General features: G+C 53.6%; 1 protein-coding gene across 1 annotated transcript in view; it reads right to left on the bottom strand.

The window, feature by feature from the left end:
- The window catches only part of MGAT5B (alpha-1,6-mannosylglycoprotein 6-beta-N-acetylglucosaminyltransferase B), an 80,193-nt gene that overhangs the window by 55,393 nt on the left and 6,825 nt on the right, over window positions 1–17,975 (bottom strand). Inside the window, exon 3 of the mRNA XM_024235037.3 lies at window positions 11,181–11,328. Within this exon, the coding sequence (XP_024090805.1) occupies window positions 11,181–11,328 (148 nt within the window). The remainder of the gene's footprint in view (window positions 1–11,180; window positions 11,329–17,975) is intronic.

Genomic DNA, 17,975 nt, shown 5'->3' with positions numbered 1-17,975 from the left:
GGGAAGAACACGCAGGTACCAAGAGCCCGTGCTGTGTGTGCAGTAACGGGTGAGCTGGGCAGCTCCGGGATGTCCACACCCACACATCCGAAAGAAAGGCCTGCCCTGGACCTGCTCCCGGGAGCTCACCCCTCAGCCCTTGGAGTGTCCCCCTGATAAGAGTGTCTTTGTCTATCTGGGGCCTTGGGCCACCCCCGAGAGTCTGTGCTTCCCCGTGATTGATGGGGGCCTCGGGCCACGCCGCCTCAGCTTGACCTCTGGAAGGGCCAGAGACTGAGGTCAGCCCCTGAGTGGTCAGTCATGTCTCCGAGACTCAGCCCCCATAACATCACTGGACACCAAGGCTGGCAACACCCATGCGTGTTGTCCCACATCGTTGCTGGGAGAGCAAGCGCTGTCACAGCTCCACCGGGAGAGGAACACCGGTGCTCCATGCGGGTCTCCAGGGCCCTGCCCCGCCAGTACGCCGCTCCCCTTGGCTGATTTTCATCCATATCCTTTCAAAGGAATAAGCTGTCACCGTGAGGATCATGGCTGTGCTGAGTTCTGAGTCCTCCTAGCAAATCACTGGACCTCAGGGTGGCCTTGGGAATCCCAGATGTTCTGTGCCAGTGCCCTGCATCTGGAGCCCCAGGACCAGCCTGAGGTCTCCTTCTCCTCTCCACACAGGCTCTGCCAGTTTCCTTCTTGCCTGGCACTCGGGGGCTTCACTGGGGGGCAGAGGCCACTGGCTCAGCACAGTCCTGGAACTTCCTTCTAAAGACTTCCTACCTGGCCGGGCGTGGTGGCTTACGCCTGTAATCCCAGCACTCTGGGAGGCCGGGGTGGGCGAATCACCTGAGGTCAGGTGTTCGAGACCAGCCTGGCCAACATGGTGAAACCCCATCTCCCCTAAAAATACAGAAATTAGCCAGGTATGGTGGCACATGCCTGTGGTCCCAGCTACTCTGGAGGCTGAGGTGGGAGGATTGCTTGAGCCCAGAAGGTTGAGATCTTCAGTGAGCCGTGATCGAGCCACTGCACTCCAGGCTGGGCAACAGAGCGAGACCCTGTCTCAAAAAGAGACTTCCTACCTCCTGGCCCTGATACCACACCAGCCTCACTGTGCTGGCTTTTTCTTATTCAGTGGGGTCAGGGGACACACTTCAGGAAGCCCCCTGCCCTCCCCAAGGCCTGTTAGGGCAACGGAGGGCTTAGAAGAGGAACAACCCTATGTTTGAAGCACCGAGAACTTTGGAGCCAGCCAGGCCACCAGGCTGGCCCTGTGCTGCATGTCCTAAACCCACGAGCCTCTCTGAGCCTCAGCTCCCTTGTCTGTCAAAGAAGGCAACCCTCAGAGGGCTGTGTGAAGGGGTAAGCAATAGAAGGCTCTTGTCTTGCCCGCTGCTATGAACCATGTCTGTGTCCCCACAAAATTTGTATGTTGAAATCCTAACCCCCAGGGCTGGGCGCAGTGGCTCACGCCTGTAATCCCAGCACTTTGGGAGGCCAAGGTGGGCAGATCGCCTGAGCTCAGGAGTTTGAGACCACCCTGGGCAACATGGTGAAACCCCGACTCTACTAAAATACAAAATATTAGCTGAGTGTGGTGGCAGATGCCTGTAGTCCCAGCTACTCAGGAGGCTGAGGCAGGAGAATCGCTTGAACCCAGAAGGCGGAGGTTGTAATGAGCCGAGATTGTACCACTACACTCCAGCCTGGGTGATAGAGGGAGACCCTGTCTCCAGAAACAAAAAAGAAAGAAAGAAATCCTAACCCGCAATGTGATGGTATTAGGAGGTGAGGCCTTTGAGGGGTGATTAGGTCATGAGGGTGGAGCCCTCATGAATGGCATTAGTGCCCTTAAAAGGGGCCCCTGGCTGGGCACAGTGGTGCACACCTGTAATCCCAGCAATCTGAGAGGCCAAGGCAGGTGGATCACCTGGGGTCAGGAATTTGAGACCAGCCTGTCCAACATGGTAAAACCCCATCTCTACCAAAAATACAAAAATTAGCTGGGTGTGGTGGTGTGCACCTGTAATCCCAGCTACTCAGGAGGCTGAGGCAGGAGAATTGTTTGAACCCGAGAGGCAGAGGTTGCAGTGAGCCAAGATCGTGCCACTGCACTCCAGCCTGGGTGACGGTGGGAGAATCGGTCTCCAAAAAAAAAAAAAAAAAAAGGCCCCAGAGAGTTCTCTCAGCCTCCTCCCTCCCACCATGTGACATGTGAAGACACAGCAAGAAGCTGAGCATCTATAACCCAAAAGAAGGCCCTCCCCAAAAGCTGACCATGCTGGCACCCTGGTCTCAGACCTCCAGCCTCCAAAACTGTGAGAAATGAATGCTTGAAGCCAGGCACGGTAACTCACGCCTGTAATTCAAGTACTTTGGGAGGCTGAAGTGGCCCAATTGCTTGAGCTCAGGAGTTCAAGACCAGCCTGGGCAACATGGTGAAACCCTATCTCTACAAAAATATAAAAATTAGCCAGGGATGGTGGCATGCACCTGCAGTCTCAGCTACTCAGGAGGCTAGGGCAGGAGGACTGTTTGAGCCTGAGAGGCAGAGGCTGCTGGGAGCGGTGATTGTGCCACTGCACTCCAGTCTGGGCAACAGAGGGAGACCCTGTCTCAAAAAAAGAAAGAAACAAAGAAATGTCTGTTGTCTATGAGCCCCCCAGGCTATGGAACTTTGCTATTGCAGCCTGAACTCCTAAGATACCTATAGGTAGTTACAGGTATACCTATACTTAGGTGTACCTAGCGCTCACACCTAGTTTTAATGATTTTTGGTGGTGCTATTACTATTATTATTATCACTACTCGTAATGGACATTCAGTCAAAGTGAGGTCTCACCCCCTTCTGGGTGAAGTCCCAGTTAGATCTGCCCAACAACAGAATGGACCACATCAGAAAGCAGTGAGTCTCCTGACCCTGAAATTGCTCCACCCGAGGTTTCAATGGCTCAGCCAGTGCCACCCGAGGGCAGCCCTCGGCCCCCAGGGGCATGTTGTGGATTCCAACGGACTTTGCTGCAGAGCTGGCTGAAGTAATAATTATTAATCATCATAATAATTAATGATGATAATAATTAATGACAATAGTAAATAATAATAACAGCCACCCTCTATTGGGCACTTAGAGGACAGGACTACAGCCCCTTCTGAGGGGGTGACCCTGAGATCCACCACTCACTGTCCCCCTTCAGACCCAGGACTCTGTGGGGCCTGGGTTCCTGGTGGCGGTGAGTCTGGCCCAGGCCTTGGCACATGATCCTGTAGTGACAGGTTATTCCCAAGCCAGACCAGGAGACCACCCACGGCACGGCCAGTAGGAGGGGAGTGAAGGTCTCTGGTCCCGCCCTGCCTTCAACAGAAAAGGTGGGGACACTCATCATGATCAGGAAGCCCTCAGGGCCAACAGGACATACTTGCAGCCTGAAGGGTCCCACCTCCCTCCCAGCCCGGCAGGGACTGCACTGGGAACTTGGGACTTTTTTACACCCCATCCCCAATAAACGTGGCTGTCACGTGGTTGGTCCGGCTCTCGGCATCGTGGGGCTGTGACAACAGTGCAGTCCTGGCTCAGACCTGGACGGGATCCTCCTCACCAAGCTCTAGTGAGCTTGGTGCCCAATAGAGGGTGGCTGTTATTATTATTTACTATTGTCATTAATTATTATCATCATTCATTATGATGATGATTAATAATTATTACTTCAGCCAGCTCTGCAGTAAAGTCCATTGGAATCCACAACATGCCCCTGGGGGCCGAGGGCTGCCCTTGGGTGGCACTGGCTGAAAGAGGCCCCTGACCTGCCAACCACACGCCTCTCTCCCAGTGAAGGTACCCACGGTGGCCCGAGACAGCTTCTGAGACCAGAGGGCTTTGCAGATAGCTCTGGGCAGAGATGGGGAGAGGGGACAGTGACTTCCCAGGCTATCAGGTGTGTTCCCTGAGAGCTCTTCCCTCCCTGCCTGCTGGAGCCACCCCTTGGTGGGCCCAAACCCATCACAGTGACCTCCCGTGGGCTCAGTCACCTCCCATGGGCACTGTGACCTCAAGAGCCTGCCTGGGTCCCAAGGTCCCAGGATGTCTGACAGATACAGTGGCTTTCCCAAGGTCACACGGCGAGCTCCCAGGACTGACGCTGCCCCTGCACCAGCCTTTTATCTTCTCACTGCATCTGCAAAACAGCTCAATGCACCTGGCATGGGAGACCTGGGCCTGAGTATATTTTCTGCACACACACTAAGCCCCAGGCATTCTACCAAAACCATCGTTTCTTACTCGGAAAGTAAAAGAATGCCAAGCGAGGCCTCTGATCACCGCCCACCCCTCTTCCCAAGGCCAACCCTCGTGCAGCCAGCCTCCGGGCACTGTCCCAAGAGAACAAAGAACAGCCAACACTGCAGGCCACGAGCCGGACCCAGATGCTCTTTTCCCTCCACCACCTGAGGCCTAGGGCGACAGGCTGGGGCCAGCGGGGAACTCTGGCTCCGCAGGTGGCTGGTGGCAGGTCACCACTTCCTTGCAGGCCCCAATCCTCAACTCCCTTCAGGCTGGTCCCTCAAAGAGGCCCCTGAGGCTCAGCCCTTTCCTCCGGGCCCCACGAGGTAATCACTGATTCTGGTCCAGTCTGCTTACCCAGAGAACGAGCTCTCCAGGCCACCTCAGGAAAGAGGTTTAATTCTGACTTCCTCTCCTGATTTACGAGAGTTGCATTCAATTAATGGGGATATCGATCTCCCCGCCGCGGCTAGGGTGCTTGCTGGGGCTGTTATTTTATTATGAAACTGATCACTTTCCTTTTAAAACACAGAGACTCACGTATACAGGTGCCTACAGAGACGCATACCGGGAGACCTGAGTGCACACGGCTGGAAGCATGAGCGCCAGAGCCGGGGAGACGGATCCTCTCTGTCGCCATGTCTCTGCGTCCGCCTCTGTCTCTTTCACACACACCACACGGGACATGGAGCCCCCACCCCAGCATCCAGCCTGGCTTGCATTCGCATTGCTCTCTTCTGCTTCAGCTCCTCCTTGGCCCATCCAGAGCCCCCCCACCCCCGATGCTGGGGAGGCCCCCTCCCCAAGTGAGAGCAGAGAGGACTCATCTCTTCCAAACAAAAAAATAAATACATAAATACACCCATGCACACATGCACTCCCCGTTAAAAGGAGCAGAGCTGGGGTTGGGCTGTGTGTGGTGTCATTACCACCTGCCCGGGGAAGCAAAGTCTGAGATCACTGTGCTCCAGGGACAGTGGCAGAACCAGCAGGAGGAGTCAGAGGGACACGGGGCCAGGCATGGTGGGGCCAATGGAAGGACCTGAGCTCTTAGTTGAGTGAGCTGGGGGGCCATGAGGGAGCAGGGAGTAGAGGAGGGACCTGGACTTATTGATGACTTAGAAAGACCCTACTGGGCCAGACACAGTGGCTAACACCTGCAATCCCAGCACTTTGGGAGGCCAAGGCAGGCAGATCACATGAGGTCAGGAGTTCAAGACCAGCCTGGGCAATATGGCGAAACCCCATCTCTACTAAAAATACAAAAAAAATTAGCTGGGCATGGTGGTGCATGCCTGTTATCCCAGCTACTTGGGGGAGGCTGAGGCGGGAGAATTGCTTGAACCCTGGAGGCGGAGGGTGCAGTGAGTCTAGATCATACCACTGCACTCCAGCCCGGGGGACAGAGCAAGATTCTGTTAAAAAAAAAAAAGAAAAAGAAAAAGAAAAGAAAAAAGAAAGGAAGGAAGGAAGGAAGGGAGGGAGGGAAAGAAAGACCCCAGTGGCTGCTGAGTTGGAATAGCTGGTTGGGGTCTGTCGGTGGGGTGAGAAGAGGTGGGCTTCTCAGGCATACTCTGAAGGTGGGAGAATTTGCTGAGGGACGGGGCAAGTGTATGAGAGAGAAGAGCCAGGGGTGACTGCAAGGTTGGGGTCTGAGTCATGGCAATAATGGCACTGATACAGCCTGAGATGGGGGCTGGGAGAGAAGGGGGCCCTGGGTGCAACCAGGAGGCCCCGCGTCTGAGCGTTCCCAGGACACCCAGGTGGGTCGGCAGGTGCCTATTCTGAAAGCAGCGGCATCCAGGGCTACAGCCCCAGCTTAAGACATAAACTGGGGAGTCTAGAGGACAACGGTGTTTTTTTGTTTTTGTTTTTTGTTTTTTGTTTTGTGAGACAGACTCTCACTCTGTCACCCAGGCTGGAGTGCAATGGTGCAATCTCGGCTCACTGCAGCCTCTGCCTCTCAGCTTCAAGCGATTCTCCTGCCTTAGCCTCCCAAGTAGCTGAGACTACAGGCATGTGCCACCACACCTGGCTAATTTTTGCATTTTTAGTAGAGACTGGGTTTCATCATGTTGGCCAGGCTGGTCTCGAACTCCTGACCTCAAGTGATCTGACCACCTTGGCCTTCCAAAGTGCTGGGATTGCAGGCATGAGCCACCACACCCAGCCTGAAGGTGGTTTTTAGAGCCATCAAAGTTCAGGATTCAAGCCCACCACTGCCCCTCACTCACCAGGTCCTCCAGCCACAGTGCTCCCAGGTAGCCCCTCCTCCCTGGTCCACCTCCCTGGGGCTCAGCCACCTCTGGGTCTGCAGGACCATCTGCTCCTTCCTGCTGTCCAGAGTGCTGGCTGTCTCCCCAGTCAAAATGTCCCTCCTTCAAGGCTATCCCAAACTCCCCCGTGCCATGGGGACTTGGTGATTCTAAGCCTCCCACAGAGTGGCTGGGTCACCCTCTTCTCTGGACCCTCACGGTACAAGGAAAGGAAAGGAGACAAACTATTCTTCTGAGCACCAAGCATAGGGCCCAGGCCTCCCATCAGCATCATCTCTAACATACATGTGAAGAACCTGAGGCTCGCAGAGCCCAAGGCCACCCGGGTCTGCCCCACTCCCAGGGGCCACCGGCCAGGCTGGGCACCGGGCATGCAGTGGAATTCTATCTTTTTTGTGTCCCCTCCACCTGCTCTCAAACCTACAGCCCAGACTCTGCACACACTAGGCATTCAACAAATACGGACTGACCTCTTCAATCCAGACAGCCTCAAATTTCGGTGGTTTTATGGCCTTATGGAAAATTCAAAGATCATTACTATTTGGCTTTAGGATACATAATACGATGCCATTTGAAGCAAATCTGCCTCTCTAATTATGTTTTCCTAGGCTAAAATTGCAAATTTACTTTCCCTGAGGACACACCAGCCATGAGTGGAAGGCGGCAGCCCAGAAGCTTCCAAAAGGGCTGAGGAAGAACAGGGGACGTGTTTTTTTAAGCCACGGGAAATTTCTAAGTGGGGAATCCAAGTGCAGGCACCTGAGAGTTTTCTGGAAATGCAGCAGCAGGCACTCCTGCAGGATTCTTGCCCGTCTAGCTGCAGGATGGCTAACCTGGAGTCAGATTCAGGGTGGGGAGGTGGCAGGAGTGTTTGTGCACGGGAGCATGTGAGCAGGCGGCTTTCACAGACCTGGGACACAGCCACTATTTCTCTCCCTGAAACCAGCAACCACAGTATCCCTGAAATTGATGGCTCTGCCTGTGGGTGTGATGGGCTCTGCCAGTCGTGATGGATGGTTGCTATTTCCCAGGAGGGAGCCGGGAGGTGGCGCATGCTCCCCCTCCTGCTACAAGTTCCCTCCTTCCCCAGGAGGAGAAGGGCAGGGCAGGGGAGGGAGGCACAGGCCAGGACCGGAAAAAAATCAGAGAAACACTGGATGTGCCAGCAGTACCACCCCCAGCCCAAGAAGGCAGACCTGGAGTCCAGGGGTCCACTGGACCCTCAGCTCTGCTGCCTGCAGCAATATCCTCAACAGAGACCAACAAGGCCTGCTCCTGACCTGAGGAACAGGCCTTCGGACAGAGGCTGCATCAGAGGCAAAGCTGGGGGCAGACAGGAAAGCAGAAAGAATGAAAGAGGGGCAAAGGACTGGATCTGAGGGAGAAAGATGGAGCTGGGGAGCAGGGGCTGGATCCAAGGGCACACAGACAGTGTCAGAGAAGAAGGATCCGTGCACACAGAGAGGAAAATGGCCTCATGCCTCAGGGGGATTTCCAAGGAAGCTCAGATCCCTTTGCCGGCACTCCCCATCTCCACCACTGCCTCACTGCTTCCCCTCCTGCCACCCTGTTAATCCAGTTTTCACACAGCAGTCAGAATGATCTTTTTAAAAAATAAATCCAGTAGGCCAGGCACAGTGGCTCACACCTATAATCCCAGCACTTTGGGAGGCCGAGACGGGCAGATCACCTGAGGTCAGGAGTTCCAGACCAACCTAGGCAACATGGCAAAACCCTGTCTCTACTAAAAATACAAAACTTAGGCTGGGCGCGGTGGCTCGCACCTGTAATCCCAGCACTTTGGGAAGCCGAGGCACGTGGATCACGAGGTCAGGAGATCAAGACCATCCTGGCCAACATGGTGAAACCCTGTCTCTACTAAAGATACAAAAATTAGCTGGGCTTAGTGGCATACGCCTGTAATCCCAGCTACTCGGGAGACTGAGGCAGGAGAATCGCTTGAACCCGGGAGGCAGAGGTTGCAGTGAGCTGAGATCATGCCACCGCACTCCAGCCTGGGCAACAGTGCGAGACTTCATCTCAAAAAAAAACCCAAAAAACAAAAATTAGCTGGGCATGGTGGCACACACACCTGTAATCCCAGCTACTCAGGAGGCTGAGGCAGAAGAATTGCTTGAACCCAGGAGGCACAGGTTGCAGTGACCCGAGACCGCGCCACTGCTGGTCTCCAGCCTGGGCAACAGAGCAAGACTCCATCTCAAAAAAATAAATAAATAAATAAAACCTCTTAGAAAGGGACAAAAACCAAACCACATATAACCACATATTTAATGAATCATCAAGAGCACACTGCTTAGAAATGTGGGCTGTGGAGCCAGTCAGCCTGAACCCAAAGCCAAGTCCAGCCTCTTACAGCTGTGCAACTTTGGGTGAGTTTCTGAACTTCTCTGTGCCTCAGTTTCTTCCTCTGGGAGATTAAAGTTTCCTCCTCTGGGAGAGTAAAGACTTAATTAAATCTTTAAAGATTAAACCATAAGATGGTTGTGAGATAGGTAAGATCTATCTTATCTCACCTATCTTAAGCTTATGCAGTAAGAACCATGCCAGGTGCTTAGTGTGCTTTGAGTAAATGTCAGCTAATATGAGGGTAATGATGCTCACACCAGGCCGGCCTACCAGGCATCCAGGACGTTCACTCAATCGGCAAAGCCAGTTAGAGGTTGGCCCCATGACCAGCAGCCCAGCACCAGCAGGCTACATGGCAAAGGATCCCACACCTGTCCACATGGGTGCACTGTGTTTCAGGCCTGACTCAGGCAGGCGTCCCTCCAACCCTCCCACGGGCACAGTGACCTCCTGCGGGTCATCATTTTCTTCTGTTTCACCCAACTCCGTACTTTAGAAATGCCTAGAGCTTTGGCTTTTCCATCACACACGCTGGCTGAGAAATAGCTTGCAAATTGTCTAAAAGTGCGTTTCAAGCTTAATTTTTAGCAGCTAGAATACATTTAGCAAATCAATTTCATAAAGAACCCCAATATATAAAAGAGGGAAAGTGGAGCTCGTCTCCCTGGAATAGGGTGGGGTCAAAGCCCCTCCTTCCACATCCACCTCTAGGGGCCAGTCGGGACAGCCTGACCTCCCGCACTCCTGTTCTCTGAGGTCCAGGAGATGCCATATATACCTAGGACACATGATTTGGATGTCACACCTCATGTGTCCCTGGGGCTTATAGGATAGCAGCACAGACTCTGGGCTCTCAGACATCCTGGCCGAAGCAGGAGAATATTTAGAAGAAATAAACCAGAAAGTTCTACTTGGCAAAAATGGCCAGGGGTACATAGTATCCACACATGCCCTTCAACACAGAGTTTAAAATCATCATGAAAAAAATTTTTTAAAAAAGGCCGGGTGGCTCATGCCTGTAATCCCAGCACTTTGGGTGGCTGAGACGGTTGGATCACCTGAGGTCCGGAGTTCGAGACCAGCCTGGCCAACATGGTGAAACCCCATCTCTACTAAAAAGAACAGAAAAATTAACTGGCGTGGTGGTGCACTCCTATAATCCCAGCTACTCAGGAGGCTAAGGCATGAGAATCACTTGAACCTGGGAGGCAGAGGTTGCAGTGAGCCAAGATCGTGCCACTTCACTCCAGCCCAGAGTAAGAGTGTCTCAAAAAAAAATTTTTTTTTTTAAATTTAAAAGGCAAAGATGTAATCCCAGCACTTTGGGAGGCCAAAGTGGGCAGATCACGAGGTCAGCAGTTCGAGACCAGCCTGGCCAACATAGTAAAACCCTGTCTCTACTAAAAACACAAAAATTAGCCAGGTTTGATGGCACGCGCCTGTAGTCCCAGCTATCTGGGAGGCTAAGGCGGGAGAATCGCTTGAACCCGAGAGATGGAGGTTGCAGTGAGCCAAGATCATGCCACTTCACTCCAGCCCAGAATAAGACTGTCTCAAAAAAAATTTAAAAAAAAATTTTTAAGGCAGTAAATGTAATCCCAGCACTTTGGGAGGCCAAAGCAGCAGATCACAAGGTTAGGAGTTCGAGACGAGCCTGGACAACATAGTAAAACCCTGTCTCTTCTAAAAACACAAAAATTACTGAGGTGTGGTGGCATGCACCTGTAGTCCCAGCTACTCAGGAGGCTGGGGCGGGAGAATCGCTTGAACCCGGGAGACAGAGGTTGCAGTGAGCTGAGACTGTGCCACTGCACTCCAGCCTGGGTGACAGAGTCAGCCAGACTCTGTGTCAAAAAAAAAAAAGGCAGTGGAATATGTACTGTGAGATGCCACTTACATGGAATTTGTTAAAATCACACACTATGCATTTATAATGTGTGTGTGTGTTAAACATATGTGCAAATGTGCTTGGAATGGACTGGAAAAACTTACAGCAAATTTAGGGAGGCACTTGTCTCTAGGGAGAAGTCATTAAAGGGCCCTTCAGTTTTCATCTGTGACGTTTTATTTAAAGAGGAAAACAGGCCACAAATGAGACAAAATGTTAACAGTTGTTAAATTTGGGTGGTAGAAATGCACTCTGGGCTGTATTACTGTGTGGTCCAAATCTTCTCCAGATTCACAAAAGGAGATGACGGACAGCACCCCGGGCAGAGTGGCAGGTGCCACCGCTCCCCTGCTCCATGTGCCTCCTCCCCGCGTCTCCTCACCTGTCTGCGGGAAAGTGCAGGTCGCCGCCGGCCCGGTGCAGCTCACTGCCGTTCTCCAGCCTGGCCAGTGCGTCCATGCGCTTCACCATCAGCTCCAGCAGGTCGCTCATCTTGCGCAGGACGCCGCGGGACTCGGGGCCCCCCATCACTGTGGGCAGAGTGTGGGTATGGTTAGGGGAGGCCCGAGCAGCCTGGAGGCCACCTGAGGCCACCTGGTGTCCGGGCTGGGGCAGCTCAAAGCTGGCCCCAAAGTCCCCCAGCACCAACACCAGACCCCAGCCTCAGCCCCATCTTCCCAGGCACTCCTGATCCCTTTGCTGCATTGCTTTGCGGTGCAGAGAACAGCATCGTGGTGGAGTGCAGAGCCCTGGGCAGCCCTGTTCCCCACCAGCCATGTGACGTTGGGATCATTTCCTAAGCCCTCTGGGCCTCAATTTTGTCAACTGTAAAATGGAGCTTTAGATGTAATCTTTGAGGTGCCTTGGGGCCCAGCAACCCTCATGTCCGTGAGATGGCAGAAAAGGCCCAGCACTGGGACAGAAGCCCCAGAGCCCCCAAACAGTAAGCTCCAGGCAGGACTTCTAGATCAGGGTTCCTAGATGTGTGGCCAATCACCCAGCAGCATCTGAATCTTCTGGCCAGGCTGTTAAAATTCAGATTTCTGGGCCTTGGTCTAGATTTGCCCATTCAACTCTCTAGGGCCCGGGGCCCGGGAATCTGCACTTGCCTTGCTCCCCGTGGATCTGGACGTGCAGGGAAGTTGGGAGCCTGTGTTCAGGGGCCCAGGCCCCTGTTGCTTCCCCAGCCCTCCTTCTCCCGCCTGGCCTCTGGGCCCTAACTCCATCTCTTCCCCATCCCTCTTCCCTGGACCCTCCTGTTGGAAACCATAATGCATGTGTTCTGAATCTCAAGTTGGTCTTTGGTTTCCCAAAGATCAACTGACAAGGGCAGGTTCCCTGGGGCTGAGGCGGCTGCTCTTCCCTCTGCTCCCAGCCTGGGGAGGGGAGACCTTGTGAAGAAGAAAATTAAATGAAAATGAGGTATTTCGACCAAGTTCCCATTAGCCAGCCTGCAATCCTCCACGGCTTCCTTTCTAATCATTCCCGATCATTAGCGCTGCACGTGCCAGTGTGCGGGAGCGAGTTCTCGCCTTCCTTTTTAATTAAATCTGAAGGCTTCACATTGTCCCTCCACACAGTCCATAGGTGCTGGGCTCCAGGCACTAAAATCCCCAACTCAGCTCCTCCCAAACCCCTATGGATCAGGCTTGAAATCACTCCCCCAAAATGAGCCAAGTCACCTGGGGACACGAACCTTCGACGCTCCCAGGCTGCCAGTCCAGGGGCCCAGTGGAGGATGCTGTGGGTTGGGCTCCCCAGAAGCAGAGCCTTGGACAAGGGTTTGAGGGTGAGTTGTTTAACCGGGAGCTAATGGAAACCCCAGCAGGAGAGTGAGGAAGAGAGACCGGGAAGCTGGGGAAAGCTGCATTGCCGAGAATGTTACCACCCGGGCACCCAAGCTCAGCCCTGCTGGGGAGCCCCGAGACCGTGTAGAACACACTGCAGTCTCCCCATCTGGGGAGGGGCAAGGGGACTGGGGCCTCTGCCCACTGACCCCCGTGTGACCAGGGCAGTCATTGAATGGCTCTGAGCTTCAGCATCCCCGTCTCAAGGCAAGAATAACAGGCCCCATCTGCAGACCACAGGACCAGGAAAGTGACGAGACGGCCAGAGAAGAGGCAGAACAGGGAGAGGAGAGAGGGAGCTAGAGGTGATGGGCGGAGCAGGGGCAGCCGACGGCCTCTGCATCACCGGGGCTGCTCTCACACCTCTGCTTTGCTTCTGCCCTTCTTCCCTGGTCCGGCCAGTCCAGCCACTGCCGCCGCGTTCCCACCCTGATATAAGTCACCCCCTGGCTGGGCTCCCCTGCCAGGTGAACCTGCCTGAGGTCAGAAGGGAGGCCGCAGGAGCTGGGGAGGGACCACTCACACACCTTGGAAATGCCAGCTAGGCTAGGGCTGCAAAACAGGAGAAGCTGCGATTTCCTTAAAGACACAGGGCTCCTGGCTCTGAAGAACAGGCATGAGTGGGAGCATGGGGGATGTGGGGGGCAGAAGAAAAGGAGGAGAGAGAGGCAGAGATGCCCAGGAAGGCTCATGGATGGGGTCGGGTATTGGAGAAAATTGGCATATTTCCTCCCCACCCCAAGAGCTGAAGCAGCAAAGGACCTCCCCACAAGTCCCTCTACAGAAAACAGAGTGGATTTTCAAAAACTCAGCTGGGACCGGGAAATTTCATACTAGCGTTAAATGACACTAACTCAGGTCTCTCTAGCCTCTCAGGCCCTCCCCACGCACTCACACACTCAATCGGTTAATCTGGGCAGCCCTGGTGAGCCATCGCTCATAACTTGGGCTGGAGTAGTCCTTCTCCAAAGGAGTGGGATGAAAACAGGATATAGATAGCTCCCTTTCTCTTTCAGCTTCCCAGAGGCGGGGGCAACGGTTTACTTTTTCAGATCACTCTCATTTCAGAGATGCCTGCCCAAGCCCATCATCCAAATTCAATACCGAGCTTGCAACCAGTGCTTGTAGCACAGAGTAGATGAAGAGATTTCCATCATTTCAGCTAAAAAAAACTGGAGGACATCAGATGACCTGCCTGGCCACTGCTTTCTACAACTCCACAGGACACCACTGGTATTGTGGCCGCCTAAAGGGTGTCGTGGAGTCATGCAGTGCACAGCCTGCCTGGCCTCACTGGGCAGCCCTGGTGGGCTGTCGCTGATAGCTCGGGCTGGAGTAGTCCCTTCCCCAAAGGACTCAGATGAAGAAAGGAATTTTTCATCCCATACGGTGTCTCACAGCTGGGACGCCGTAGCGGTGCCGTGGCCAGAGCACTCAGGCTGACTGACCACAGAGCCTGGTCAGCAGCTCGTTCCTGCAGACGCAGCACCCCAGTGGTGCTGAGCCCACAGCATGGCTTTTGGGGTGATGCTGTGTTCCCTGGAGCACCTCAGGCCTGGCACCCTGCCTGCTGCACTACCGGTCCCACTCTCCAAGCCCACCCCAAGCTTCCTCTGCCCCTGCCTATCGCCTGAGCCCCTCCCAGAAACCTCATGGTCACAGCTCCCTACCCACACCCCACGCTCCCAGTCCCATTGTGCAGGCTGAAAAACAGATGATGGGCCAAAAACTCTGAGGTCTGGCCTAGGGCTGCAGAGGCCCCTGAGAGTCAACAAAGTGGAGGCTGCAGCAGCAGCATGGTGGCACGGGCCCGGTCAAGGGGGGTGGGGCAGAAGCCTGGACTCCAGGCCTGCTCTGCTGCGGACCAGACAGGTGAGCAGGTCACCGTCCTTCTCTTGGCCTCAATTTACCCTCATGTAAAATGAGGGGGCTGGGCTCATTGAGCTCTGAGTCTCTATCGCCCTGACTTCTGTTTCTGTGTCTTCCCCTAATTGCCTCCAGAGATTAGAGAAATGGGAAAAGAAAGAATCGCTCCTATAAAAGCTGGCAGCAGGCCGGGCGCAGTGGCTCACGCCTATAACCTCAGCACCTGGGGAGGCCAAGGTGGATGGATTGGTTGAGCTCGGGAGTTCAAGACCAGCCTGGGCAACATGGCAAAACCCCTTTTCAATAAAAAATACAAAAATTAGCCATCAGACTGGACCAAGGCAGTAAGAGTCCCACCCCCCAGTGCCAGGGGCTCAGGAGCTGCTCCCATCTTCTGCAGATGGCATGGAACTCCAGAAACCCCTGAGACCTGGGGAGACAGCCCCTACCCCTTCCCAATGAGCCCTTGGGGTACCAGGCACATTTTTTGCTCTGGGAATGCCCAAAGACAAGGCAGGGGGCGGGTACCCAGGAGGGAAGCAGGTCAGGCCGACCCTCCCCCAGTGACCCACTCCCCTAAAAGCCACCACTGGCCCCAGGACTGTCAGCAGAGCAAGCTGACATCGCTTCCCCAGAGTCACTTCACCACTCTTGGCTAAACTGAAATATATCTAATGTGAGGCCCCAGTGATACAACTCAGAACAGGCACATGTTCCCTCCATATTTCCATATAAATAAGGAAAGCTGGGATGCTGGGAGATACAAATAGATCCTCTCATTTACAGACAGAGGCCCCGTCTCCTCCCCAGATGCTCTTTGTTTCTCTCTGTCTCTCTCATCCTCCTTCGTCCCCCTTTTCTTGTCCCCATCCCCACCCTTTACCATTGGAAACTGAATGAGCCCTCATCTCTCCAGAAAGCAGAGACCTCCCCGGCACTGAGAAGGGAGCTGTGACTGGGTGTTTGTGCAGCTGGAGAAATGCGCATATTTGTCTCTCTGTACTTGCTCACCGCAGAAACCAGCTGAGGCCACGGGAGCTCTGGGCTCCGGGCAGCAAAGAAGACAAGGACAGGCCATGGGAGGCCACACCAGGCTCTTCCTCAGACCTCCGGGCCCCGGTTCCCCATCCATCAAGCCTGAGAGAAGAGCCCCAGGGCCCCTTAGTACCAAGGGCCAGAGCCAAGGCCAGAGCCAGAGCCATCCATGGAGCCAGGGAGCCTTCCCCAGGTTCAATCCCTGGTGGAGGCCTGGGAGGTCTGGCAGGGCCCAGTAGACACATGCAGCTGTGCCATGGACCTTCAGCCTACAGACCCTCCCAAAAGACAGCCTCCTACCACTACTTTTTTTTTTTTTTTAACCTAAGATGGAGTCTTGCTCTGTCACCCAGGCTGGAGTGCAGTGGCGCAATCTCAGTTCACTGAAACCTCCTCCTCCCGGGTTCAAGCAATTCTCCTGCCTCAGCCTCCCAAGGAGCTGGGATGACAGCACGTGCCACCACACCCTGCTAATTTTTGTATTTTTAGTAGAGATGGGGTTTCACCATGTTGGCCAGGCTGGTCTCGAACTCTTGACCTCAGGTGATCCACCTGCCTTGGCCTCCCAAAGTGTTGGGATTACAGGCGTGAGCCACCACACCCAGCCTCCTACCACTGCTTCTTCAAGACAAGTCAGAGGGCAGGAAACAGCCTCACAGACCTATCTGCAGCCACATGGGGAAGGAGGCCTAGGAGAGAAGGGCTGGAAGGGCAGGAGACAGGAGGAGGGCCTGGGGTGGGAAGTGGGGCAGAGCTGCCTGGGAGGGGGCAATGCCGGAAAGCCCTCCCCAGAGCCCAGGCCCAGCCCAAATGCAGCAAGAGGGAATGAAGTCAGATCTCCTCCGGGTCACGATTCCCCATGCAGCGTCCTCTCTTGAATCTTTAAGATGAGTGTGCAGAATACAGAATGAGATGTCAGTCACATTTCATCCCCAAAGTACGCAGTTTATCATGAAGTATAAACAGGCACAGAGGAGAATTTGGAGGCCCCGCACATAGACCACAGTCCACAAGAGGCTGAATGACGCCCTCCTCTTCTTTTCGAGAAAAGCCTTCTCCTCCCTCTCCCTTAGCAGCCACAGTCCGTGTGGGACCCCACTTCTGTCACCGGTTTGACAGGGGAGGAGAGATTGTTTTTCCCATTTGTACACAGATTGTTTTGTTGACCAATGCAATTTTTTTTTTTTTTTTTTCTAAATAGCAGGGCCTTAGAGGGTTTCGTTCTCCTGATTCTGCTCTGGGTTGTCTAGACTCCGCAGATTTCTTTTGGGTAACAAAATGTGCATTATCCAACAACCCAACCCTGGCCCAGGAATTCCAAGATCCCTCCCCAGGCCTGATTCAGCCAAGCAATTTGCCAAGCACCTCCCATGAAGCCCTAATCCTTCCCTCAGGCATCTCCTAAGTGGAAATGCTGGCACCTCCTAGGTTTTCTGCAGGGCTGCCCCAGGCACTGTGTGGGGATGTAGTTTGAGGGGCTTCTCTTGCAGGATCAGGATGTTAAACCCACACTGCACACTGCTTTCCCGGCCTGAGTCCCTGCCTTGGGTCCACCCAAGCAAATTAGCTTGATCCAAGGGTATGAAAGAAATCATGGAGGACAATGCGAATCGGGATCTAAAGTGAATCAGGGTCAGCTCTCCTGGGTTCTCAGCGGCCCTTTTCTTGTCTGTCTCCTCCTTCTCCCGGACTTCAGTTCTGTATTCCAGGCACTCAGCTTCTGAGGCCTGGGAAATGTGAAAAGACTGGCTTGGATAAACTTGGTCTGAGAACTAATGTTACAACACGTAGAATCTCCACTCCTAGGTATACCCAACAGAAATGCCTACATATGTTTACCAAAAGACGTGCACTAAAATATTCATAGCAGCACTGTTCGCAAAAGCCCAAAACTGGAAACAACCAAATGCCCACCAGTGGTCAGATGGATAACAATATGGTGGTGTACTCACACAACGGAAGGCTATACAGCAAAAAAAAAAAAAGTGCAAGTGACTACAACCACGTACAAGATAGTGAGTCTCACACATGTACTATTGAGAGAAAAGACACACACAAAAGACTACTCCTGTATTAGTTCATTCTCAACGTTGCTACTAAAGACATACCTGAGACTGGGTAATTTATAGAGGAAAAAGGTTTAATTGACTCAGAGTCCAGCATGGCTTGGGAGGCCTCAGGAAACTTACAATCATGGTGGAAGGGGAAGCAAACATGTCCTTCTTCACATGGCAGCAGGAAGGGGGAGTACCAAGCAAAAGGGAAAAAGCCCCTTATAAAACCATCAGATCTTGTGGGAACTCACTGACTATCACAAGAACAGCACCAAGGTAAACCACCCCCATGATTCAATTAGCTCCCACAGGGTCCACCCCACAAGAGGTGGAGATTATGGGAACTACAATTCAAGATGAGATTTGGGTGGGGAT

Source organism: Pongo abelii, chromosome 19 (genome assembly GCF_028885655.2).
Source record: "Pongo abelii isolate AG06213 chromosome 19, NHGRI_mPonAbe1-v2.0_pri, whole genome shotgun sequence".
In the NCBI taxonomy this organism is placed as follows: Eukaryota; Metazoa; Chordata; class Mammalia; order Primates; family Hominidae; genus Pongo; species Pongo abelii.
Note: the sequence above shows the minus strand (reverse complement) of the source record. Positions and strands in the feature narration are given on the sequence as shown.